This window comes from Fukomys damarensis, unplaced genomic scaffold (genome assembly GCF_012274545.1).
Source record: "Fukomys damarensis isolate Sample0158 unplaced genomic scaffold, DMR_v1.0_HiC HiC_scaffold_17, whole genome shotgun sequence".
Classification (NCBI taxonomy): domain Eukaryota; kingdom Metazoa; phylum Chordata; class Mammalia; order Rodentia; family Bathyergidae; genus Fukomys; species Fukomys damarensis.
This window is the reverse complement of record NW_022900929.1, coordinates 66,202,995-66,221,857: the sequence shown is the minus strand read 5'-3', so window position 1 is coordinate 66,221,857 and position 18,863 is coordinate 66,202,995. Positions and strand designations below refer to the sequence as shown.

General features: G+C 36.2%; 2 protein-coding genes across 3 annotated transcripts in view; one reads left to right on the top strand and one right to left on the bottom strand.

Moving 5' to 3' along the window:
- Klhl28 (kelch like family member 28) overlaps positions 1-12,016 on the top strand; it is a 37,284-nt gene extending 25,268 nt beyond the window's left edge. For both annotated transcript variants that reach the window (XM_010632620.3, XM_010632619.3), the window contains 3 exons: positions 1,067-1,510; positions 4,268-4,476; positions 7,177-12,016. In XM_010632620.3, coding sequence (XP_010630922.1) covers positions 1,067-1,510; positions 4,268-4,476; positions 7,177-7,340 — 817 coding nt within the window. In that variant the 3' untranslated portion in view covers positions 7,341-12,016. The remainder of the gene's footprint in view (positions 1-1,066; positions 1,511-4,267; positions 4,477-7,176) is intronic.
- CUNH14orf28 (chromosome unknown C14orf28 homolog) overlaps positions 5,786-18,863 on the bottom strand; it is a 23,262-nt gene continuing 10,184 nt past the window's right edge. Inside the window, exon 4 of the mRNA XM_033765157.1 lies at positions 5,786-6,136. Within this exon, the coding sequence (XP_033621048.1) occupies positions 5,998-6,136 (139 nt within the window). The 3' untranslated portion in view covers positions 5,786-5,997. The remainder of the gene's footprint in view (positions 6,137-18,863) is intronic.

Below are 18,863 nucleotides of genomic sequence, written 5' to 3'. Positions count from 1 at the left end.
ATATATATTAGAACAGCAAGTTTGTAAAATTTATCTGTGAGAAAGTATACAAATCCCACGTGTACAACTCACTGAATTGTCATAAAGGGAGCAGAACATGACCTGGCTGGACATGGTGGTGCACACCTACAATTACAGCACTCTGGGAGGCTGAGGCAGGAGTATCATAGGTTCAGGTCTAGCCTGGGCAACTTAATGATTTAGTGATCGCTTGTCTCAAAATGAAAAATACAAAAAGCTCAGTGCAAAGCCCCTGGGTTCAATCCCCAGTACTGAAAAAAAATCAAACCGACCAGCACCTAGAAGTCTATCTTGTGCCCTTCCTGTTCCATCCCAAAGATAATCACAATCTACTCCTGTAATCCAGAGATTAGTTTTTCATGTTTTTGAACTTGATATCAACTGAATTATACAAAAGATATTCTTTGGAGTTAGATATCTGTTATATATTACGCATTATATGTGTAAGATTCACCCCGATGCTTTGTTCACTTTCGATCCTGACAGTATTCCCTTTTATGATCACCCCACTTTATCCATTTTATGGTCAATGAACATTTAGATTGCCTCCAGTTTTTGAATATTACAAGTAATGCTACTATGAACATTCTTGTACTTATACAAATGTACACATTTCTCTCAGGTACATATCTAAGAATGTAATTAGTCATGGGACAGAAATGCCCTACCTTATTTAACCATTCTTCTTTTGATGAATTATTGTGTTGTGCTCCTAGTGTAAAACTTGCTACAATAAACATTTGATAGACACATAAGAAATGCTCAGTGAAGGCATCTGTGTATCTTCAACTTCATTAAATAATGTGAAATTACTTTTCAGGTTGTATACTAGTTTACACTCTCACCGTAGAATGTGCATTCCTTGCTCCCACATTCATGCCAAGGTTGTTATTACCTGACTTGACAATTTTTCCAATCTGGAACATATGTCATAATTTATTGTGACTTTAATTTGCATGTTCCTGATTTTTAATGGGCTTAAACATATTTTTATTTATGGGCCATTTTGTTTTTAAAATGTAATTTTTTTCTGCTTATTCTTTAGTGTGGAGATGTACTTTCCTCAGAATGACTCTTGGATTGGTTTGGCACCCCTAAACATTCCACGCTATGAATTTGGAATATGTGTTTTAGACCAAAAAGTATATGTTATAGGTGGTATTGAAACTAACGTGCGTCCTGGTGACACTATCAGAAAACATGAAAATTCAGTAGAATGCTGGAATCCTGATACAAATATCTGGACTTCTCTAGAGAGAATGAATGAGAGCCGAAGTACCCTCGGAGTAGTAGTACTTGCAGGAGAACTTTATGCTTTAGGTGGATATGATGGACAATCTTATTTACAATCTGTAGAGAAATATATTCCCAAAATAAGAAAATGGCAACCAGTGGCACCAATGACTACAACAAGAAGTTGCTTTGCTGCGGCTGTGTTGGATGGGATGATATATGCCATTGGAGGGTATGGTCCTGCTCACATGAACAGGTATTTAACTTAATAATCAAATTGCTTATGTTTGCAGATTTTTTTTAAAAAAAGCATATTAACAATGACTTCTGAGTTTTAAACAAATTGTATGTAGGAATGAACTTCCTTTGTTACCTTTTTTTTTTGGCACTGGGAATCAAACTCAGGACCTTGTGCTTGTGAGGCAGGTACAGTGCCACTGAGCTAAATCTCTGGCCCCTTCATTATATTTTTAAGTAATACTGACAGGCATTTGAGAATTTAATCTGTTCCTTAAGGAAATTTGTTTATATGGGAAATTAATACAAACCTAAGATTCAAGCATCTCTTATTAAAGTTTTCATTTATTCAGTATTAATAGGCTATATTTGGAAACTCAGAAACCTAAAAATGAGATTTAGATAACTTTGCATGTCATCCGGGGTGTGTTTATGCATGTGTGTGGTCTTTTATTGCGTTACGTAATAAAGTGGACATGTAACTCCTACATGCCAATACAATCTCATGATACATCACAAAGTTTTAAACATATATCCTTTCTGGATTTTTTTTTTTTCACAGTACTGGGGATCGAACCCAGGGCTTTGTGCATGCGAGGACGTGCTCTACCCCTGAGCCATATCCCCAGCATCCCTTTTCTGGATTTTCATACATGTATCATCATGTGTCTGGGGTATGTTAAAATCTGAATTGGAGATTTCAGTATTTTATAGTATAGTCTTTGAATAAGGAGAAATATAGCTGGACATGGTGATGCATGCCTGCAATCCCAGCACTCGGGAGGCTGAGGCAGGAGGATCGGTGCAAGTTTGAGACCAGCCTGGGCTACATAGTGAGTTCCGGGTCAGTCTCAACTACATAGTGATAGCCTGTCTCAAAAAAACAAAGAAAAAAAAGGAGAAATATAGATCAGAAAAAAATATAAATTAACCGTATATGAAATATTAATCACAATTCGAATATTTGTGAAAATGGATGTTCTAAAGAGTTTAGCTCTAGTACTCATTTTGGCCACGCATATATTAAAGAATTTAGGTCTAATATTAATTGAAATGGCCTGTGTTTTATTGATTGTGAGTGTTGCAATGAAGAGATGTTGTGGTTTAAGAGTGCAGAGAAACTGCATTTCATCTATAAATTTTTGTTTCTGGCTGTGCTAAACTGTTTCCCGTTTTTTGCTCCACAGTCAAAGGAAAAGGATTTGGGGCTTAAACATGGATTTGCCAAAGCGTTCAAAAGCTTTTGGCAAGAATTTCTAAGGTGAAAGATTAAGTATCTTAATTTTGAGAGAATGTTTTTTAAGTTTAAGGTTTTGCTACAACTTATGAACTCTTCTTATCCAGTCATTTTGGTCTAATAGTTTTATCCTGGTGTCTTTTGAGAACACTTATTATCTAGTCTCTGTTAGGATGTCCATATGATGATATAAGCTCTCAAATGCTTAAGCCTTTTTCAAGAAGTTAGGTCAGAACTAGAACAAACTCAACAAGCTTACCTTTGTGCCTCTGTGATCCTTCAGAATGAACTACAGACTTAAAGGGTTTTTTTTTTAAGTCCGAGTAAATTTGTAATTCCATAAAGCAGCTTGGAAATAGTACAGGTTTTCTGGACTGCACACTTGACTTAAATCCCTGAGTTCTCCTCAGTCATTCTGGGATTATTATGAACAGCTGGTTTGTGTTATGGAACCTGAAGTGATTACTTTGGGTTTAAAGACATGGATTTTTCTGCAGGAAAAAAAAAATTGTCCTTTCTGTTCCCTTTTTTTAAAAAAAAATCTGTGTATCCTTAGTATTCTTTTTAAAAAATCGATATTCAGTTGTAGCTTCCACAGTACTTGCACCTGCAATACCTGTTTGGCTTTATTCTTACATGAATCCTTTGAGTCTGCACTAGTTCCGTTTTTGCAGGTGAAGAAATAACTTATTTAGGATTACCCAGATCCAAAGTGGTAAGGCTAGTCTAGCTGTACTATGCTTAGTATTTATTATTAGTATTATTAGTATCGTTAGTATTTATTTATTTAGTACTGGGGATCAAACTCAGGACCTTGAGCTTGTGAGGCAGGTGGCGGCACCACTGAGCTAAATCCCAGGCCCTAGATTAGTATTTAATCCCAGGTCTTCTGACTCCCAAGTCCTGTGCCCTTAATATGCCTTGTTGCTCATATAATGCAGCTAGCTCTCTATATCTGTAGGATCAGCATCTGTAAGTTCATCAAACTTCGGATCAAAAAAATTTTGAGAAAAATAACTGCACACATATTGCACATGTAGACTTTTTATCCTTGTCATTGCTTCCCAAACAATATAACAGTTATTTGTGCATCATTTACATTGTATTAGATATAAGTCATCAAGAGATGCTTTAAAGTATATAGGTGGTTATATATAAATACTGCACCATTTTATGTGAGGGACTCGAACATCTACTAGGTCCTGGAACCAATCCTGTGTATACCAAGGAAAAGCTGTACAATGGAATAGCCTATGGCTATTATTAGGCTCTGTCCACAAGGTAAACTTTATCCCTGCAATCTCATCAATAAAATCTAAGAAATTGACAGGACTGGAGATTGAACTCAGGACCTTGCGCTTGCCAGGCAGGTGCGGCACCACTGAGCTACGTCTCTGGCCCCAAATCTAAGCAGTTTGGAATAAATGACTTATTTTATGTCTGTTTGCATTTTTTCATGGTAGCTTTTCATTTTGCTTTGGCAGGAAGAGTGACACAAAGCATCTATAAACTAATTCTTTTTCATGTGAATTTTTACAGTGTGGAGCGTTATGATCCCAGTAAGGACTCCTGGGAGATGGTTGCATCCATGGCAGATAAAAGGATTCACTTTGGTGTGGGTGTTATGCTAGGCTTTATTTTTGTCGTGGGTGGACATAATGGTGTCTCACATTTGTCAAGCATTGAACGATACGACCCTCATCAAAATCAGTGGACTGTGTGCAGACCAATGAAAGAGCCCAGAACAGGTAATAACAACTTCCTAATTTCTAAACATGTAGGCAGTGTTTTCTATAGTAATACTCTTGGTAACTCTATAGTAATTCCTTGTAATATAGCAGTAAGGGTATAACTTGTCCAGAAAAAACTTTTTTTTATTTTTTCCCATTTTCACTTTTTTTTTTCTTGGCCCTTCTTTCCTTTTTTTCCTCCTTCTTCCTTTGTTCTCCTTCCCATTTGAACACTTTCTTCCCAACATCCATTATACATCTCAGTCCTTATTTCCACATTCATTTTTCTCACACTGGAGAAATAATGTGGTGTTTAAACATGTGAGTCTGATTTATTTCACTTGAGAGTATGGTCTCAAGGTCCATCCATTTAGCTATAACTGTCTGTAGCTCGTTCTTGTTTGAAGAAGAGTTGTATTTAAAAAAAAAAAATCTTTATCCACTCGTCAGTTGATGGGCAATTGGGCTGTTTCCAACATCTAGCTATTACAAATTGTGCTGCTATAAACATGGGTGTGCATATTACGCTGTGGTAGGATGCTTTTAATTCTTTCGGGAAGAGTCCAACAAGAGGTATAGCAGGGTCAAATGGAACCACTAGTTTTAGTCTTTTGAGAAGTCTCTCCACTGATTTCCACAGTCGTTGTACCAGCCTCTGCTCCCACCAGCAGTAGAGAAGGGTTCCTTTCTTCCTATAGCCCTGCTGACATTTGTTATTGATTGATTTTTTGATAGCAGGCATTCTTTCTGGAGTGTTGTCTTCATTTGCGTGTCTCTCTCTCTCTCTTTTTTTTTTTTTTTGGTACCAGGGATCAAACTCAGGTCCTTGTGCTTGCGAGGCAGGTGCCAGAACCACTGAGCTAATTCCCCGGCCCGTGCTTCTCTTGAATAACCATGATGTTGAACATTTTTTTCATATATTTATGTGCTATTTCTAATTCTTATCTGAGAAATGTCTTTTTATTTCAGATGCCCATTTTTGCATTGGGTCTTTAAATTTGGGAGGTCTGATCATTTTGAGTTCTTTATATATTCTGAGTAATAGTCCTTTATCTGAATAGCTGGTAAAAATATTTCCCCTTTTTGTGGGTTGTCTCTTCACTCTGTTGGTGGTTTTTCTTGCTGCGCAGAAAAGCTTTTAATAAAATAAGGCCCCAGTTTTTGATTCTTTATAGTATTTCCCATGCAGCCTGGGTTTTGTCCTTAAAGTCTTTGCCTACTCCTATGTCTTCAATCATTCTACCTCTTCTCTTCCAGCAAATTTAGTGTTTCTGTTTTAATGTTTAGATCTTTGATCCATTTTGATTTTAGTTTAGTGCATGGTGAAAAATATGGGTCTAGTTTCAATCTTCAGCATATGGAAAGCCAGTTTGAGAAAAACTTTTTGTAGTAAACTTGAAAGATAACTAGCTAGACAAGATTGTATAGACTTCTTTTTTGTGCTTTTAATATATCAGGGTGTATATTATCTTTTCTCAAATTTGAACACATTTTGGGAAATGCTGATAATAGTCTATCTTACTATAAGCTTTTTGTGCATTATAACATGTCATTTTGTGTTTCTTCCTCTCTCACATAGATTGTTCTATTTTGTACATCAGTAATCCATATATTCACTTTCACATGTTCTATCTCCAAGTGGGAATAGTTGATCAAAAAGGGTGGGATTTCAAGATAGCTAGAGAAAAAACAAGTATGCTGTTGAGTATAAGAAGAAATTGTTACTTTTGTATCCAAATTCAAGTCACATTTTATAATACACGTTTTAAGTTACTGATGGAAATGCTTTAGAAGTATTCCTTGCTGGGGGTATACTTTAAAGGTAAAGTGTTTGTCCCAGGGGTATTCTTTATATTGATGATTGAAGAAAGTCTTGATACATAAATATTCAAAGGAAATTAAAAGGACAAAATGGAATGAACCATTTAAGTGTTTACTACAATTAGTTTCTTAGATATTCTTGATAAAGAAAGCCATAAAAGCAATGAGAACTCTAAAAATATGAGTAGGTCTGTTCTTTTTTAGAACTATATGTGATAATATCTAAAGGATATTTTAAAAGCATAAATTATATGTCAGTATATTGGAAAACCTGATGAAACAATTTCTAGAAAAACATATAAGTATAAATCGATTATAAAGCATATGAAAATACACTATATTGGGTGGTTTTTTTTTTTTTTTTTTTTTTTTTTTTTTTTTTTTTTTTTTTTTTTGGAGACAGGGTCTCACTATGTAGTTCAGGCTGGCCTTGAACTTACTATGTAGCCCAGGCTGGTCTCAAACTTGCAGCTATCCTCCTGCCTCAGCCTTGTAAGTGCTGGGATTATAGACATGTGCCACCATACCTGGCTAGAAATACACTTTCCCTCCAGTTATCCTGATCTGATCATTATTCATTGTATACATGGATTGTAATATCACACTGTACCTATGACTATGTACAATTAAAAATAAATTTCTATTTTGAAAAAATAAAACTTTTCTGGAGTAAAGTGAGAGGGAAAATAGGATGGGAGAGCAGAGGTAAAGGAAGACTTCAACTCTTACTTTAATATTGAGTCCTTTTTCCATTAAGTACATATTGCTGTATTGCTTGTATAATTACAATTGTTTTAATGTATTTTAAAAAAACTTTAAAATACAACCTCATTTGTTTTTAGTGAGCAAAGCACCTACTTCACGGTTGCCATGTTTCTTTTCATTCACCTTTCTTAGGAGTCGGTGCTGCAGTAATTGATAACTATCTGTATGTGGTTGGTGGTCACTCAGGGTCTTCCTATCTGAACGCAGTGCAGAAGTATGACCCAATCTCAGACACATGGCTGGATTCAGCAGGCATGATCTATTGTCGCTGCAATTTTGGATTGACTGCACTTTGACAAGTGTGGATTCTTGAAAATAGCATGGTGGTGAAACTTGTGACCCATGAAAGGATGCTTGGTTTTCTAAAAGCTGCATTGCTTTTTTGTATCTTCAGGTGGCATGAAGACTCACAGTTCGTAGGGTACTTTGAATTAACAAGTAGTTTTGGTTGCTCTTCATTATGCAGTAAATCCATAATAATAATAATAAAAAAGACCTTACCAATTGAATTGTGCACTTTTCCCACCAAGACTGCAATAGTTCTTAAATGTACATGTGGACAAAACCTTGCTGCTTTTCTTCTTTTGATTTGAGCTCTCCCTCCTTGACATGTATTATGATTTACTAGGATGAGAGAAGCTTTAGAACTATGAAGTATATTGAATGACTGGACAGATTGCTTATACTGCTTGTCAAATATAAATTCATATGCTTTACATTTCTTAAAACAAAGGGCTGCTTTTACTTTTGGTACTTCTAAAGATTGTAAATAACGTGCCCTAGTGAGTCATCTGTGTACTCTTCCTGCTGAATAGTTTTAGGACTGGTGGTATAATAAGTCTGCAAGACAGTTGCTTTGATTATCATATTTGGGGCCCTATTTTAAGAAGTCAGCTATTTACTATTTATGCCTTTTATATATATGGGCAGGCTAATGCTGCATAGATTGAGTTACTCATCTATGCCATGGTAATTATGGATAAAAGGAGTTAATCATGTCAGTTACTTCAGTTTTTTCTTAGTAGTACAGCAGGCTTCCCAGTGTTGATGTAAATATTCAAAGTGTTTAGTACTTTAATGCACATTGATTTTTTTCATATATCCTCATAATAATTTTAGCTTTAAGATCTTTGCTTTTTCAAAGTGTTCAGATTTAAAAATGGTGCTAACTGTAGGATCTATAACAAGATTATAACCAATGTTCTTTTGGATGTTTAAGATATGCATGACATATTTTGATAAGTCTGTCATTTTTACTGGCTTGATTCACTCGTGCTTATAATGTTAGTGAGTGCACCAATATTAACACCCAAAAACCATCTAAATGGTCTATGTTATGCTTTTCATGGTTCCTGAATAGTGGTTTAAAGAAAGATACACTTTTATCTTTCTTCTTGTGCTAGATATTACATGTCCTTAAAAACAAATATATGCATTAAATATAAGGCACTTAACAGTTATGCATTACTTTGTATATTTCTTAGGTAACTGAATATTTTAATATTATTGAGGAAAACTAGAACTCGATGTTTACTTGATTAATGATTCAAAATTCGATTCTGCTTTTATTAAAAAAGGAATCTTTTAAAACAAAATTGTTTGCTCTACCCAGCAACAGCTTATTTAAAAGAAATGGTTAACTTATTTTAGTTTCGCATGTATTAGTGGCTGTCTCTTAGTCTCAAACACATTAGCTTGCATTTTACAATGATACTGGTATTTGTGTTTGTGGTTTTGGTACTATAGTCATTTTGTTTTCATTTCATTTTTCCCCCTCCCACTATCACTTTATATATCCTCTGTGAGACCAGTGTATAGTTTTTCCTAAGAAAAATTCATATTGCATTAAGTGCCATAATATTCAAAACTATTGTTAAGAAGCCATTTGTAATTATAAACTATAGGTTCAGTTGTTGACATGTTATTTCTTGAAAATTATAGCCAGCCAATTTGAAGTTTTCCTTGTTCTTCCATAAATTACCAGTTGTAGAGTTGAGTATATACAATGAAATTGTATAAAATCATCTTTCGTCATAAAAGTAGTATCATGCTTTACAGATATTTGCACAGATTGTAAAACTTTGCAAGTGATTTTTAGTCTCTTCTAATTTAGAACTCAACAGGAGCTACTAATAAAGTCACCTGAGTATTTCTATGTTGCTTGTTTGAATAACATAATAATATATAGCAATAACTTTTTCATTGATTTGAATAAATCTGTTGAATAGAAATAAGGTGCACTACTGTGGTTGGCCTAAACCTTAAAGAAAAGCAATTTAAAATAGATTCCACCACGTACAATGCTTGTTTTAAATCCCCAACTGTTTCTATGTTTATATCAGTCAAAGTGTCTTAGTCACTTTTGTTGTTGCTGGGGCAAAATACTCACTACCCGCAATTTAAGAGAGGGACTCACAGTCTGTAGAGGTTTCCCTCCAATCAGCGGGCTCCAATGGCAGAGAAGAGCTCTAACTCCTGGCTGGCATGGTGGGAAGCTGAGAGGGATCTAGGGAGGAGGGAAGGAGATAGGTCCTTACAGGCCACTCCCCCAGTGACCCATCTCTAATCAGGCTTCACCTGGCAACATCACAGCTGTAAACTCAGCAATGAACTCATGAATATTAAGCCCCTATGATCCGATCACCTCCCAAAAGCCTTACCTAGGAGAACAGTAGGCTTTGGGAGGGGGCATCTGGATAGACACCATAACACAATTATTAAATACATCTTATACTATCTTTAATCCCCTTCTCCCAAAAGATAGGAATTTGAAAGACTGTAGAAAATTATTTTACTTGTAAACACATCTGTGTTATATGATGTTCTACTCATGTTGTTTCCACTATCAAATTAGTATAAAATATATAATCATTTGGCAAATTCTATCGAAAGTATGTATCGATGATTGTTTTTTAAAAATCTAATTCTCATCTTGGTGAAAATTAAATGTTAAATATCTTGGGCAATAGTAGGAGCTATGTACCGGTGAAAAAATTATGAAGACCTGTGAAGGTTAAAGGAAAAAAAAAACATTTAAAATTTAGAAACATATTTGTCATAGGATTGCTGTTGTACTGTTTATAACAGCCTAACCTGCCAATATGACCTGACAGGTGATAGGTTTATTATAGATCCTTCTCTGACACACTTGTGAGAATTTCATTTGGAAGATTTTGCTGACAAATTGTGAATTTAAAGCCACATGATTCTTAATTTAAAAGGATCTAAATACTATTAATCCCCAGGTTTAATGGTATTAGAAATGATTGTACATATTCAGTCAAGGATAAGAATGCTATTTTAAATTGCCCTGAAATATTTTGGAAAATAATAGTAAGAGAAATAGAAATTAAATCAATTGCAAGATAATTACCTCCTATAATTATGTTATAAAGACATAATCTGTTAGGAATGTTTAGCTATTTAATATTAGTTTAACTGATTTTTAATATAACCTGAAGGATATTTACAAGTTCCGTTTGTTATTGCTAAGATTGTTTTATTTTATTTTATTTTTTTGGTACCGGGGATTGAACTCGGGTCATGATTGTTTTAAATATAAATGAATATTAAATGATAGGAAGTAGTATCACGTGATAGGAAGGTTTTGAAATGCATTTTGATAGTTTGATGCCTATGGATGGCCAACTATACATATGAGCTACTATATCAGATCCTGTGGTGGCTAGAAATAGAAATATATACACTCCTTTCACTCAAGAATAAAATACAATGGAGGAATTCTGTACCCCAGTAGCAACTATGGTAAAGTATGGATCTAATTCCTTATTTCCAGCATAGAAAGTGAGTAGAGACATAGTTTACATCTAAACAATTATTTAGTATTCAAGTAAATTTTAATGACATAAAAAAATTTTGAAAAATTTAGTGCTTATAGAATTCCACATCTCCTCAAATTGAATAGTGTATTTTCTAGAAGAAAAACAAATGTACAGGGCAAAAACCAGCTAAATCCTGGAGTATCAAGCCTGTGGCTGACACTGAGGGAAACATACATATATCATGCTGTGTTTGTTTTTGGTTTTGGTGTTGGATTCCTAGTATTGTCACCTAAGTGCTTATTTTCAGGAAAATCAGACTCTACAATAAACTTATTGCTTCAAGTTCAAGAAACTTGTGATAACCTCATAACCTCTGTAGTCAGAAAGTTAAAAAGTTATGTCACATGTCAAATTAACATCCAGTTCTTCTTAACTTTTTTCCCCACTTTGTGAACGGCAATTTAGACATGGTTTAATTAGACAACAATTCCGTGGCTGGAAATATATTACAATATATTGATTCAGTGTTGATACACATTGGGGAAGACTGAGAAATACAATAAATACAACATGCTTTCAATATTATAGGTTTACAAATTTTCTTAGTGTGAATATGGAGTCAAATAAACATCCAGTTTACATCTCTGCAGAGAGAAAAATTGTTATCCATGTCTTTTTTAGCCTACATATTTAGAGATAATTTATTGTTAATTCTTGTCATGTTATCATGTGTAAGGTCCCATTTATTTTAAAATACTAAGCAAAAAGTTCCAAGTTTGCCTTAAAATACAAGTGAAATTAAAGAACTGGATGATAATGCCTATATTTTTGCCTTATGAATTGTGCTGTATCATGAACCAGAGATGGTTTTGATTTTAACAGGATTCTGAAATTTTGTAGATGTAGAGTACTAATATTTGTACTCTTGCAGAGAATGTGATCTAGTGAGTAATGTTGATGTTTAAATGTTTTTGTATCTATATTTTACCTCTGAATATGTACCTTTTTAGCATCAGGGTTTTATTTTACTTTTGTTTACACAGTAAAATGGCATTTAACTTGTTGAAAATACTATTCTTTTGTATTTTATTTTAAGTTTTTTTTGTGTGTATATATTATTGTGGTTATGCTCTGTAATGATTATGGTTGAATTTCATTTAATGTGACATGTTTAAAATAAAATTTAAAATTTCGAACGTGTACCCTGTGAGGATCACTGTAAACTGCACCATGCTAAGTGTGTCCTTCTCACTCGGGTTCTTTCTCGTAGACACTCAGCAGCCTCAAATTCGAGATGGGTGAGGGCCACCGCTCGCTGACATCCGCCTTGCCAGCTTTCACATTGACACTTACGGAGCAAAACAGGCACAAGAGCTGTTCTTAACCTCAGTGCAGTCCTAACTTGCTGTCCTTTCAGATTCTCTAACCATCCTTCTACGGGAGATTTATTTCTGGCAGACAAAAGCAGTCTCCCAAAAGATTTCCTTACTTTTATGGTTGGTATCAAGGAACCAGCAATACTGAAGAAAGGAATAAAAACAGGTAATGGAGACCCAGGCGCAGTCTTTAAAGGAAGGTGTAAGTCATACACCTGAATGGGTCTAATTAATTTCACAAGTAAGAGCAAATTCTGATACTATGTTAGTCTGTGAGCTGCTTCTCCAATACATAGTCCTGGCATTTAATATGCATTATTAACAAACTCTTAGCCGCCAGTCGATTATCAGTGATAGAAGTACTTGGGGATCCCACAGTATGATTTCCTGATTGGAATGCCAGCTGCATTCCTGATGAGGAGGGCAACTCCTGGAGTTGAAATTGGAACTTAGATATATGCTAAGTATTTAAAGTGAGCTACTTATTAAAATTAAGATTTCCTGGGCTGGGGATTTAGCTCAGTGGCACCATGCCTGCCTCATAAGTATAAGGTCCTGAGTTTGATTCCCAGTATTGGGGGGAGGGTTTCCTTTGCTAAGTCAATGCTTTTCTAAGTTCTAATGTTGTATTCCAGGAGAGCCTGTACATCACCCAGAAATTATTGTAAGATCTGTCAGCAGACATTTAGTGAGAGCTTAGTATGTGGCAGACAGGAAGAAGGGTGAAAAGGAGTGATATAAGCCGCATGCTGCAATCCCACTTGAGATGGAAAAAGAAGCTTCAGAGTGCTTCTCCCACCACCCCACCCAGGAAGGGCAAAAAGAATGATGTGCTATTTTGACAGAGCTTCATCTGTGTCTCTTGGATTCTTTCATAAAGTTACTAGATGGTTCTCTTGTGTGGGGCAGTCATGGGGCAGAAATAGAGTGTGATGGATGGATCGTAGGAGTCTGCAACGAACTCAACGGAATGCAAAAAGCCCTTCTAGTGCCAAGCCAGAATTCAAGAGTAAAATTGTAAGCTATGATGAGATAGTACTAAAATAGCTCAAGTGAGATTTGGTATAGCTTCCAGCCTTTTTGTTTCTTTTTCTTTTTAATAGAATTGAGTCCTTCAGTGCGCATCACCCAGCTTTAACTATTAACCACATTTTATCAACCCCATCTGTTTATTTACCCTGGGTGTTTTGTTTTTTTTTTTAATATTTCTGCTGGGCATTTTAAAGAGAATCCCAGACAGCATATGACATGGCCAGTAAGTAACTGAGGCTGTATCTCTAGATGATAAAAAAAATCACTTAAAAATGTATCCAAAATTATTCTAGAGTGAGACATGTTGGTACTACATGTGTGCCTGTAATTCCAGCACTTGGGGGGCTGAGACAAAACGATCCTAGGTTCAAGGCCAGCCTGGGCTACATGGCAAGACTCTCTCAGAACAACAACAAACAAAACAAAACGAAAGTATAAGCCACACTGATAGAATACTTGAAACTTTAATACTTTTGTGATATTTAGTACCCAGTCTTTATTAAAACGTCCCTAATTTTCTCAAAAATAATATTTGTTACCATTGGTTGCTTTGAGTCAAAATCTATACAAGGCTTATACAATAGAAAGAATCAAGAAATGCCCTTTTTAATTTTAAGAGAAAATGGGATATATTAAAATTTTGAGTCTAGGTGTGAAAATTTTGGTGTACTGACATGAAAATAATTATGTATTTGTGTTATCTTACAACATTTTTATAGTTTCAAAACAATACTGATATAGCTATAAATAATAAAACCTCAGCTGGGAATTTAGCTCAGTGGCACTGCGCCTGCCTCCAAAGTGCAAAGTTAGGAGTTTGATCTCTGGTACCAAAATAAACAAATAAAATAATAATAATAAGACCATTGGCTTTAGAATCAAATGAAGTCAATGGTGAACAGTTAGGTTATTATTGTTAATCTGAGTGATGGCAATCAAACCCAAGCACACATGCTAGGCAAACTACTGCCAAGCTATATTCCAGTCCAGTAGTTAGGTTATTTTAATACAGGTATCAGTTTTCAAGGGTATTTTAAAATTTGATTTCATTTTTAAATTTTATAAGATAATTGACAGAAACTATAGACGATGCATTTATGGGAATTTTTTATTTTCTTCTCTTCCACTCCGTTTATTCTTCTACAAGTAATTCTTTTTATGAGAGGTCCTATTCATTTAAAAAATGAGGGCCAGGGATTTAGCTCAGTGGTTCTGCCGCCTGCCTTGCCAGCCAAAGGTCCCGAGTTTGATCCCCAGTACCAAAATAAATAAGTAAAAATTAAAAAATGAAAAACAAAGATACCTCTTTTCTTATTTCATCACAGAAAATATAGTGTACTACAGGAACATTTTAAAAAAACTTTTTCACTTAATATGTTCTGGAGATTATTCCATGTTATTATATGTAGATCACTTTTTATCCTTTATAGAGTTGAACAGGACTTTATTGTGTGTATATACCACAGCATTCTGCAGTATTCTGCTGCTGGACATTTGGATTGCTTCAGTTGTGATTTTTACAAATAATGCTGCAATTAATAGTCCTGTGCATTTTCCATTTTGTGTCTTGAGGACTTTTTTTTTAAGTGGAATTGCTGGACCAGGGTAGATGATATATAATTTTGCTCCATCTCACCCAGTTTTACCAATAGGTTGTACCATTTAGCAACAGACAAGACTTAGGTTCTCTTTTTTGGTACTGGGGATGATCACCTTAGGACCCTGTACTTGCAAGGCAGGTGTGGTGCCATTGAGCTAAATCCCTGGCCCCTAGGTGCTCTTTTTATCAGTCTAACTCTACCCACTTGTGAGCCTACTGAAAAGTGATGTTTGGCTCAAACCTTAGAATATAATTTTATTTTTTTCTTTTTTTTGTACAGGGGATAGAATTCAGGACCTTGGGCTTGCAGGGCTGGTAGCAACACCACAGAGCTAAATCCACGGCTAGAATATAATTTTAAATATAAAGTTTCTTACATTTTAAAATGCATTAAAAGCTGATTTAAAACTCTTATTACTAAGGCAGGATGTAAATAAGAGCGAACCAATCACTTCTGCCTTGCTGATCAGGAAGGAAGTCTTGGAAAATTATTTCTTTGAGAGCCCTGAGGAGAGTTAAGAATTGAAATAGGCAAGGGTCTTATAGTTTACTAGAGTAGGCATTTCCCACTCAGTACAGAATTATGTCTCAAAATTTTAAAGGCAGATTTTAATAGTCTTTGAAATTATCTTTCTAGATAGCATCTCCAACTAAATTCACATGAGGTCTTAAACTGGGTAGCTCACAAATTTAAATTTATTTCTGACAGTTTTAGAGGTTGGGAAGTCCAAAACTAAGGCAGGTTTGGTGTCTGGTGAGGACCTTTTCCTGGCTCAGGGAGAGAGCCCTCTTGGCCCATGCTCAGTAATGTAGAAAGGGTGTGGGAGCTCTCTTGGGTCTGCTTTCTATAGGCACTAATCTGATAAGGGCTGTTCTTCCATGGCTTAGTCACCTTGCAAGAGCCTCACTTCCTGATACCATCACCTGGGGGGTGAGGATTTCAAATATGAACCTGAGGGCAGGGGAGTATAAACAGATCACAGCAGAAGGATAAAAGGCACAGTGTGGTGGCACACTCCTATAATCCCAGCACTTGGGAGGCTGAGGCAGGAGGATCGCTGTGAGTTCGAGGCCAACCTGGACTACATAGTGAGACCCTGTCTCAAAAAACCAAACCAACCAAAACAATTTGCACAGTACCTGGTAGATAAGTGATGTGGCACAGGATGAGATCTTTCACAATCATTTGCTACTGAAGGAAATTTAAGCCATTCACTTTATTGTTTCTTTTGTTGTTGTTGTGTTTTATTTGGTTTGGTACCTCAGTGATCTTCCTGCCTCAGCCTCCTTAGTGCTGGGGTTACAGGCATGAGCCACCATGCCTGGCTACTGTCACATTTTTGCATTTCAAACTCATTCATGTTTTTAATATTGTAAATGTTTCTGTGACTTCATTGCCACAGAAGTATTCACAGTGATTTTCAGCCAACAAATTTGAAATACGTGCCCAAAATTGAGTTTGTTTTCCATAGCAGCAACACTCAGCTTCTAATTTAATTTCTTGATAAATCATTGAAAAGAGGAATCCGTGATGCTGGCTGACACCTCACAGATGCTCGCCGTGTGTGAGTTACTAAGTGCCATGCATGATCGTGTCACCCTCTGCAGAACCTTATGAGATGTGTCCTTCATAATCTCTGTTCCGCAGAGAAGATACCGAGGAACAGCGAGGGTACTGTTAGACCCAAAGACACACAGCCAGCCTGGAGTACTTGAACTCAGCCAGTGTAATTTAAGAACCCGGTCATTTAACTGTCATGTTTTTGCTTTTCTTCGATAGTGTGAAAACCAGCAATGAAGAACCATGTAAGTGTGGCAGGAGGCACCCATCTGTAATCCCAGTACTCTGGAGGCTGAGGCAGGAGAACCATGAATTCAAGGCCATGTCTCTCTCTCTCTCCCCCCTTCTCTTGATTAGAGATAATCAGTGGTAAGGTGATGACATACCATAATTCACTTAGAAAGTCTGTAGTTCCAACATACAGTGGAGTCTACACTTACAAACTCAATCATTTCCAGGATGGTTGTAACTAAGTCAATACAGCTGAAGTCTGCATGGTTACCTGGCTACATGCTATAATAACAAGAGGCAGATGAATCTTTCATTAACCTAATCAACCCAAGTTGTTTGCAAATGAGGCCAGATGAAACTTGAGGGTCCGCTATATTTCCTGATGAAAAGGGGGTAACATTGAAGCAGCTCTTCTGGCATTTCCATAAGCTTGCCAAGAAAAGAAGTTTCTAAGACTTCACGAAAGAAAGAGGAGAAGATTCCAGAAACTATGAAGGAAGAGAGGAAGTACAGTAGGTCAAGAAACCTCAGGAGTCAACTTCAATTATTTTAGCTGAAGTGTTGGCAGAAAGAGAAGTCAGTCTTACCAAAGGCAGCACAACCTTATATTTGAATGAAACTACTCATCTCACCCTAACTATAGGATGAGTTAATACTTTCTGGCCAGAAAGTTCAGATAGTTTTCTCTCCTGGCCCTTTCCCTACATACTGCGGAGCTCCTGTCACTAGTGTTCATAACTATACTGTAAGAGTTGGAAATAACCCTTTCCTCGAAGTCTAGCAGACCATTCACAGAAGTATTTAAAGAAGGTCCAACTAGAGGCACTTAGAGCTAAATGATGTGGACTGAGGCTGTACTCTTAATTGGAAGCTGGGCATGGTGGTGCAATCTTGTAATCCCAGCACTTGGGAGGCTTAAGCAGGAGGATTGCTGTGAGTTCGAGACCAGCCTGGGCTCAACTACATAGTGAGACTCTGTCTCAAAAAACAATACAAAACAAAAGTTAATTGAAAAAATAGGACGCACATGTAAATACTGAATAGTTTTCTTTTTCTGGTGAGAGAAACTGATAATGTAAATGAATACCAGATAATGTAGAATAGGAAGAAAAGGGGAAGGATGGGGGGTAGGGGAGAAGAATGAAGGGAAAGAAAAAAATGAGAAAAGAAGGAAAAATGGAAACAACAAATTTTTTATAAATAGGGGTGGAGGGTAGAGGGAGGGAAGAGGAAAGGGGAAAAAAGAAGAATCAAGATAAACCACGTATAGGTATGAATTCCCAATGATGAATGGGATCTTAACGTATACCTAAAATGTACCAATAAACTTAGCAAATAAAAAAACAAAGAAGGCCCAAACCAAGTGACTTCTCCTGTCCATCTCTTATTAAAATCAGAAATACAATAAATTTGACATTATTAATCCTTTTGGGTTACTTTAGCTACAATAAATATCTTTTTATTTTGAAAGGGTTTCACGAAAACATACTAATGGTTTCTCTTACATGAGAAAACCAACGAGTAAAGGGCAAAATAAAAGATAACCGGAAATGGGGAGATAGCTCTTCTGCAGAAGAGAAGGGGACCAAGAGAAGGGGAGAAGAGTGGCGAGGGAAGGAATGGAAGGAGTGAGGCGTGTTATGTCCAAGTACCGACTCCCCACAAGGCTTGTCATCGTCACGTCCTGCAGACATGTACTGAAGAAAAATCGAAAACCATAGATTCGAAGATGTTTGAAAGATCATTTATACTCGTTCTATTGGAAATGAAGGGTAGTTGGGCTGTGGAGATAGAGTGAGGCAACAGGGCTTTATAACTGCCCTGAAAATCACAAGCTGGATGCTCTACAGTCTCTTCCCTCCATGCTCCTGCAGCACCCGTAAAAAGTCAGTCTCAAAGGCCTCACCAGGTGACCACCCTGACACAGGAGGGCATTTCCTTCTGCCCAGGAATCTGATTTGCCCCCCTCCCCCCCACACAACATGTACACACCTCTACGGCAGACGGCACATCTAATTCACACTGCAAATAAGAGATACTCAAAAATAAGTATGCACTAGGTGAGTGATACAGAGGAGACAGTGTTTGATGTTACCTTGTTCTACCTTGGAGCCTCCAAATCAAATTTACCATCTTGGACAAGTATTTTCTCAGCTATCCAGCTATTTTCTCCATCCCTTATCCAGGTTGGTTTTTTTTTGGTTTTTTTTTTTTTTTTTTTTTTTTTTTTTTTTTTT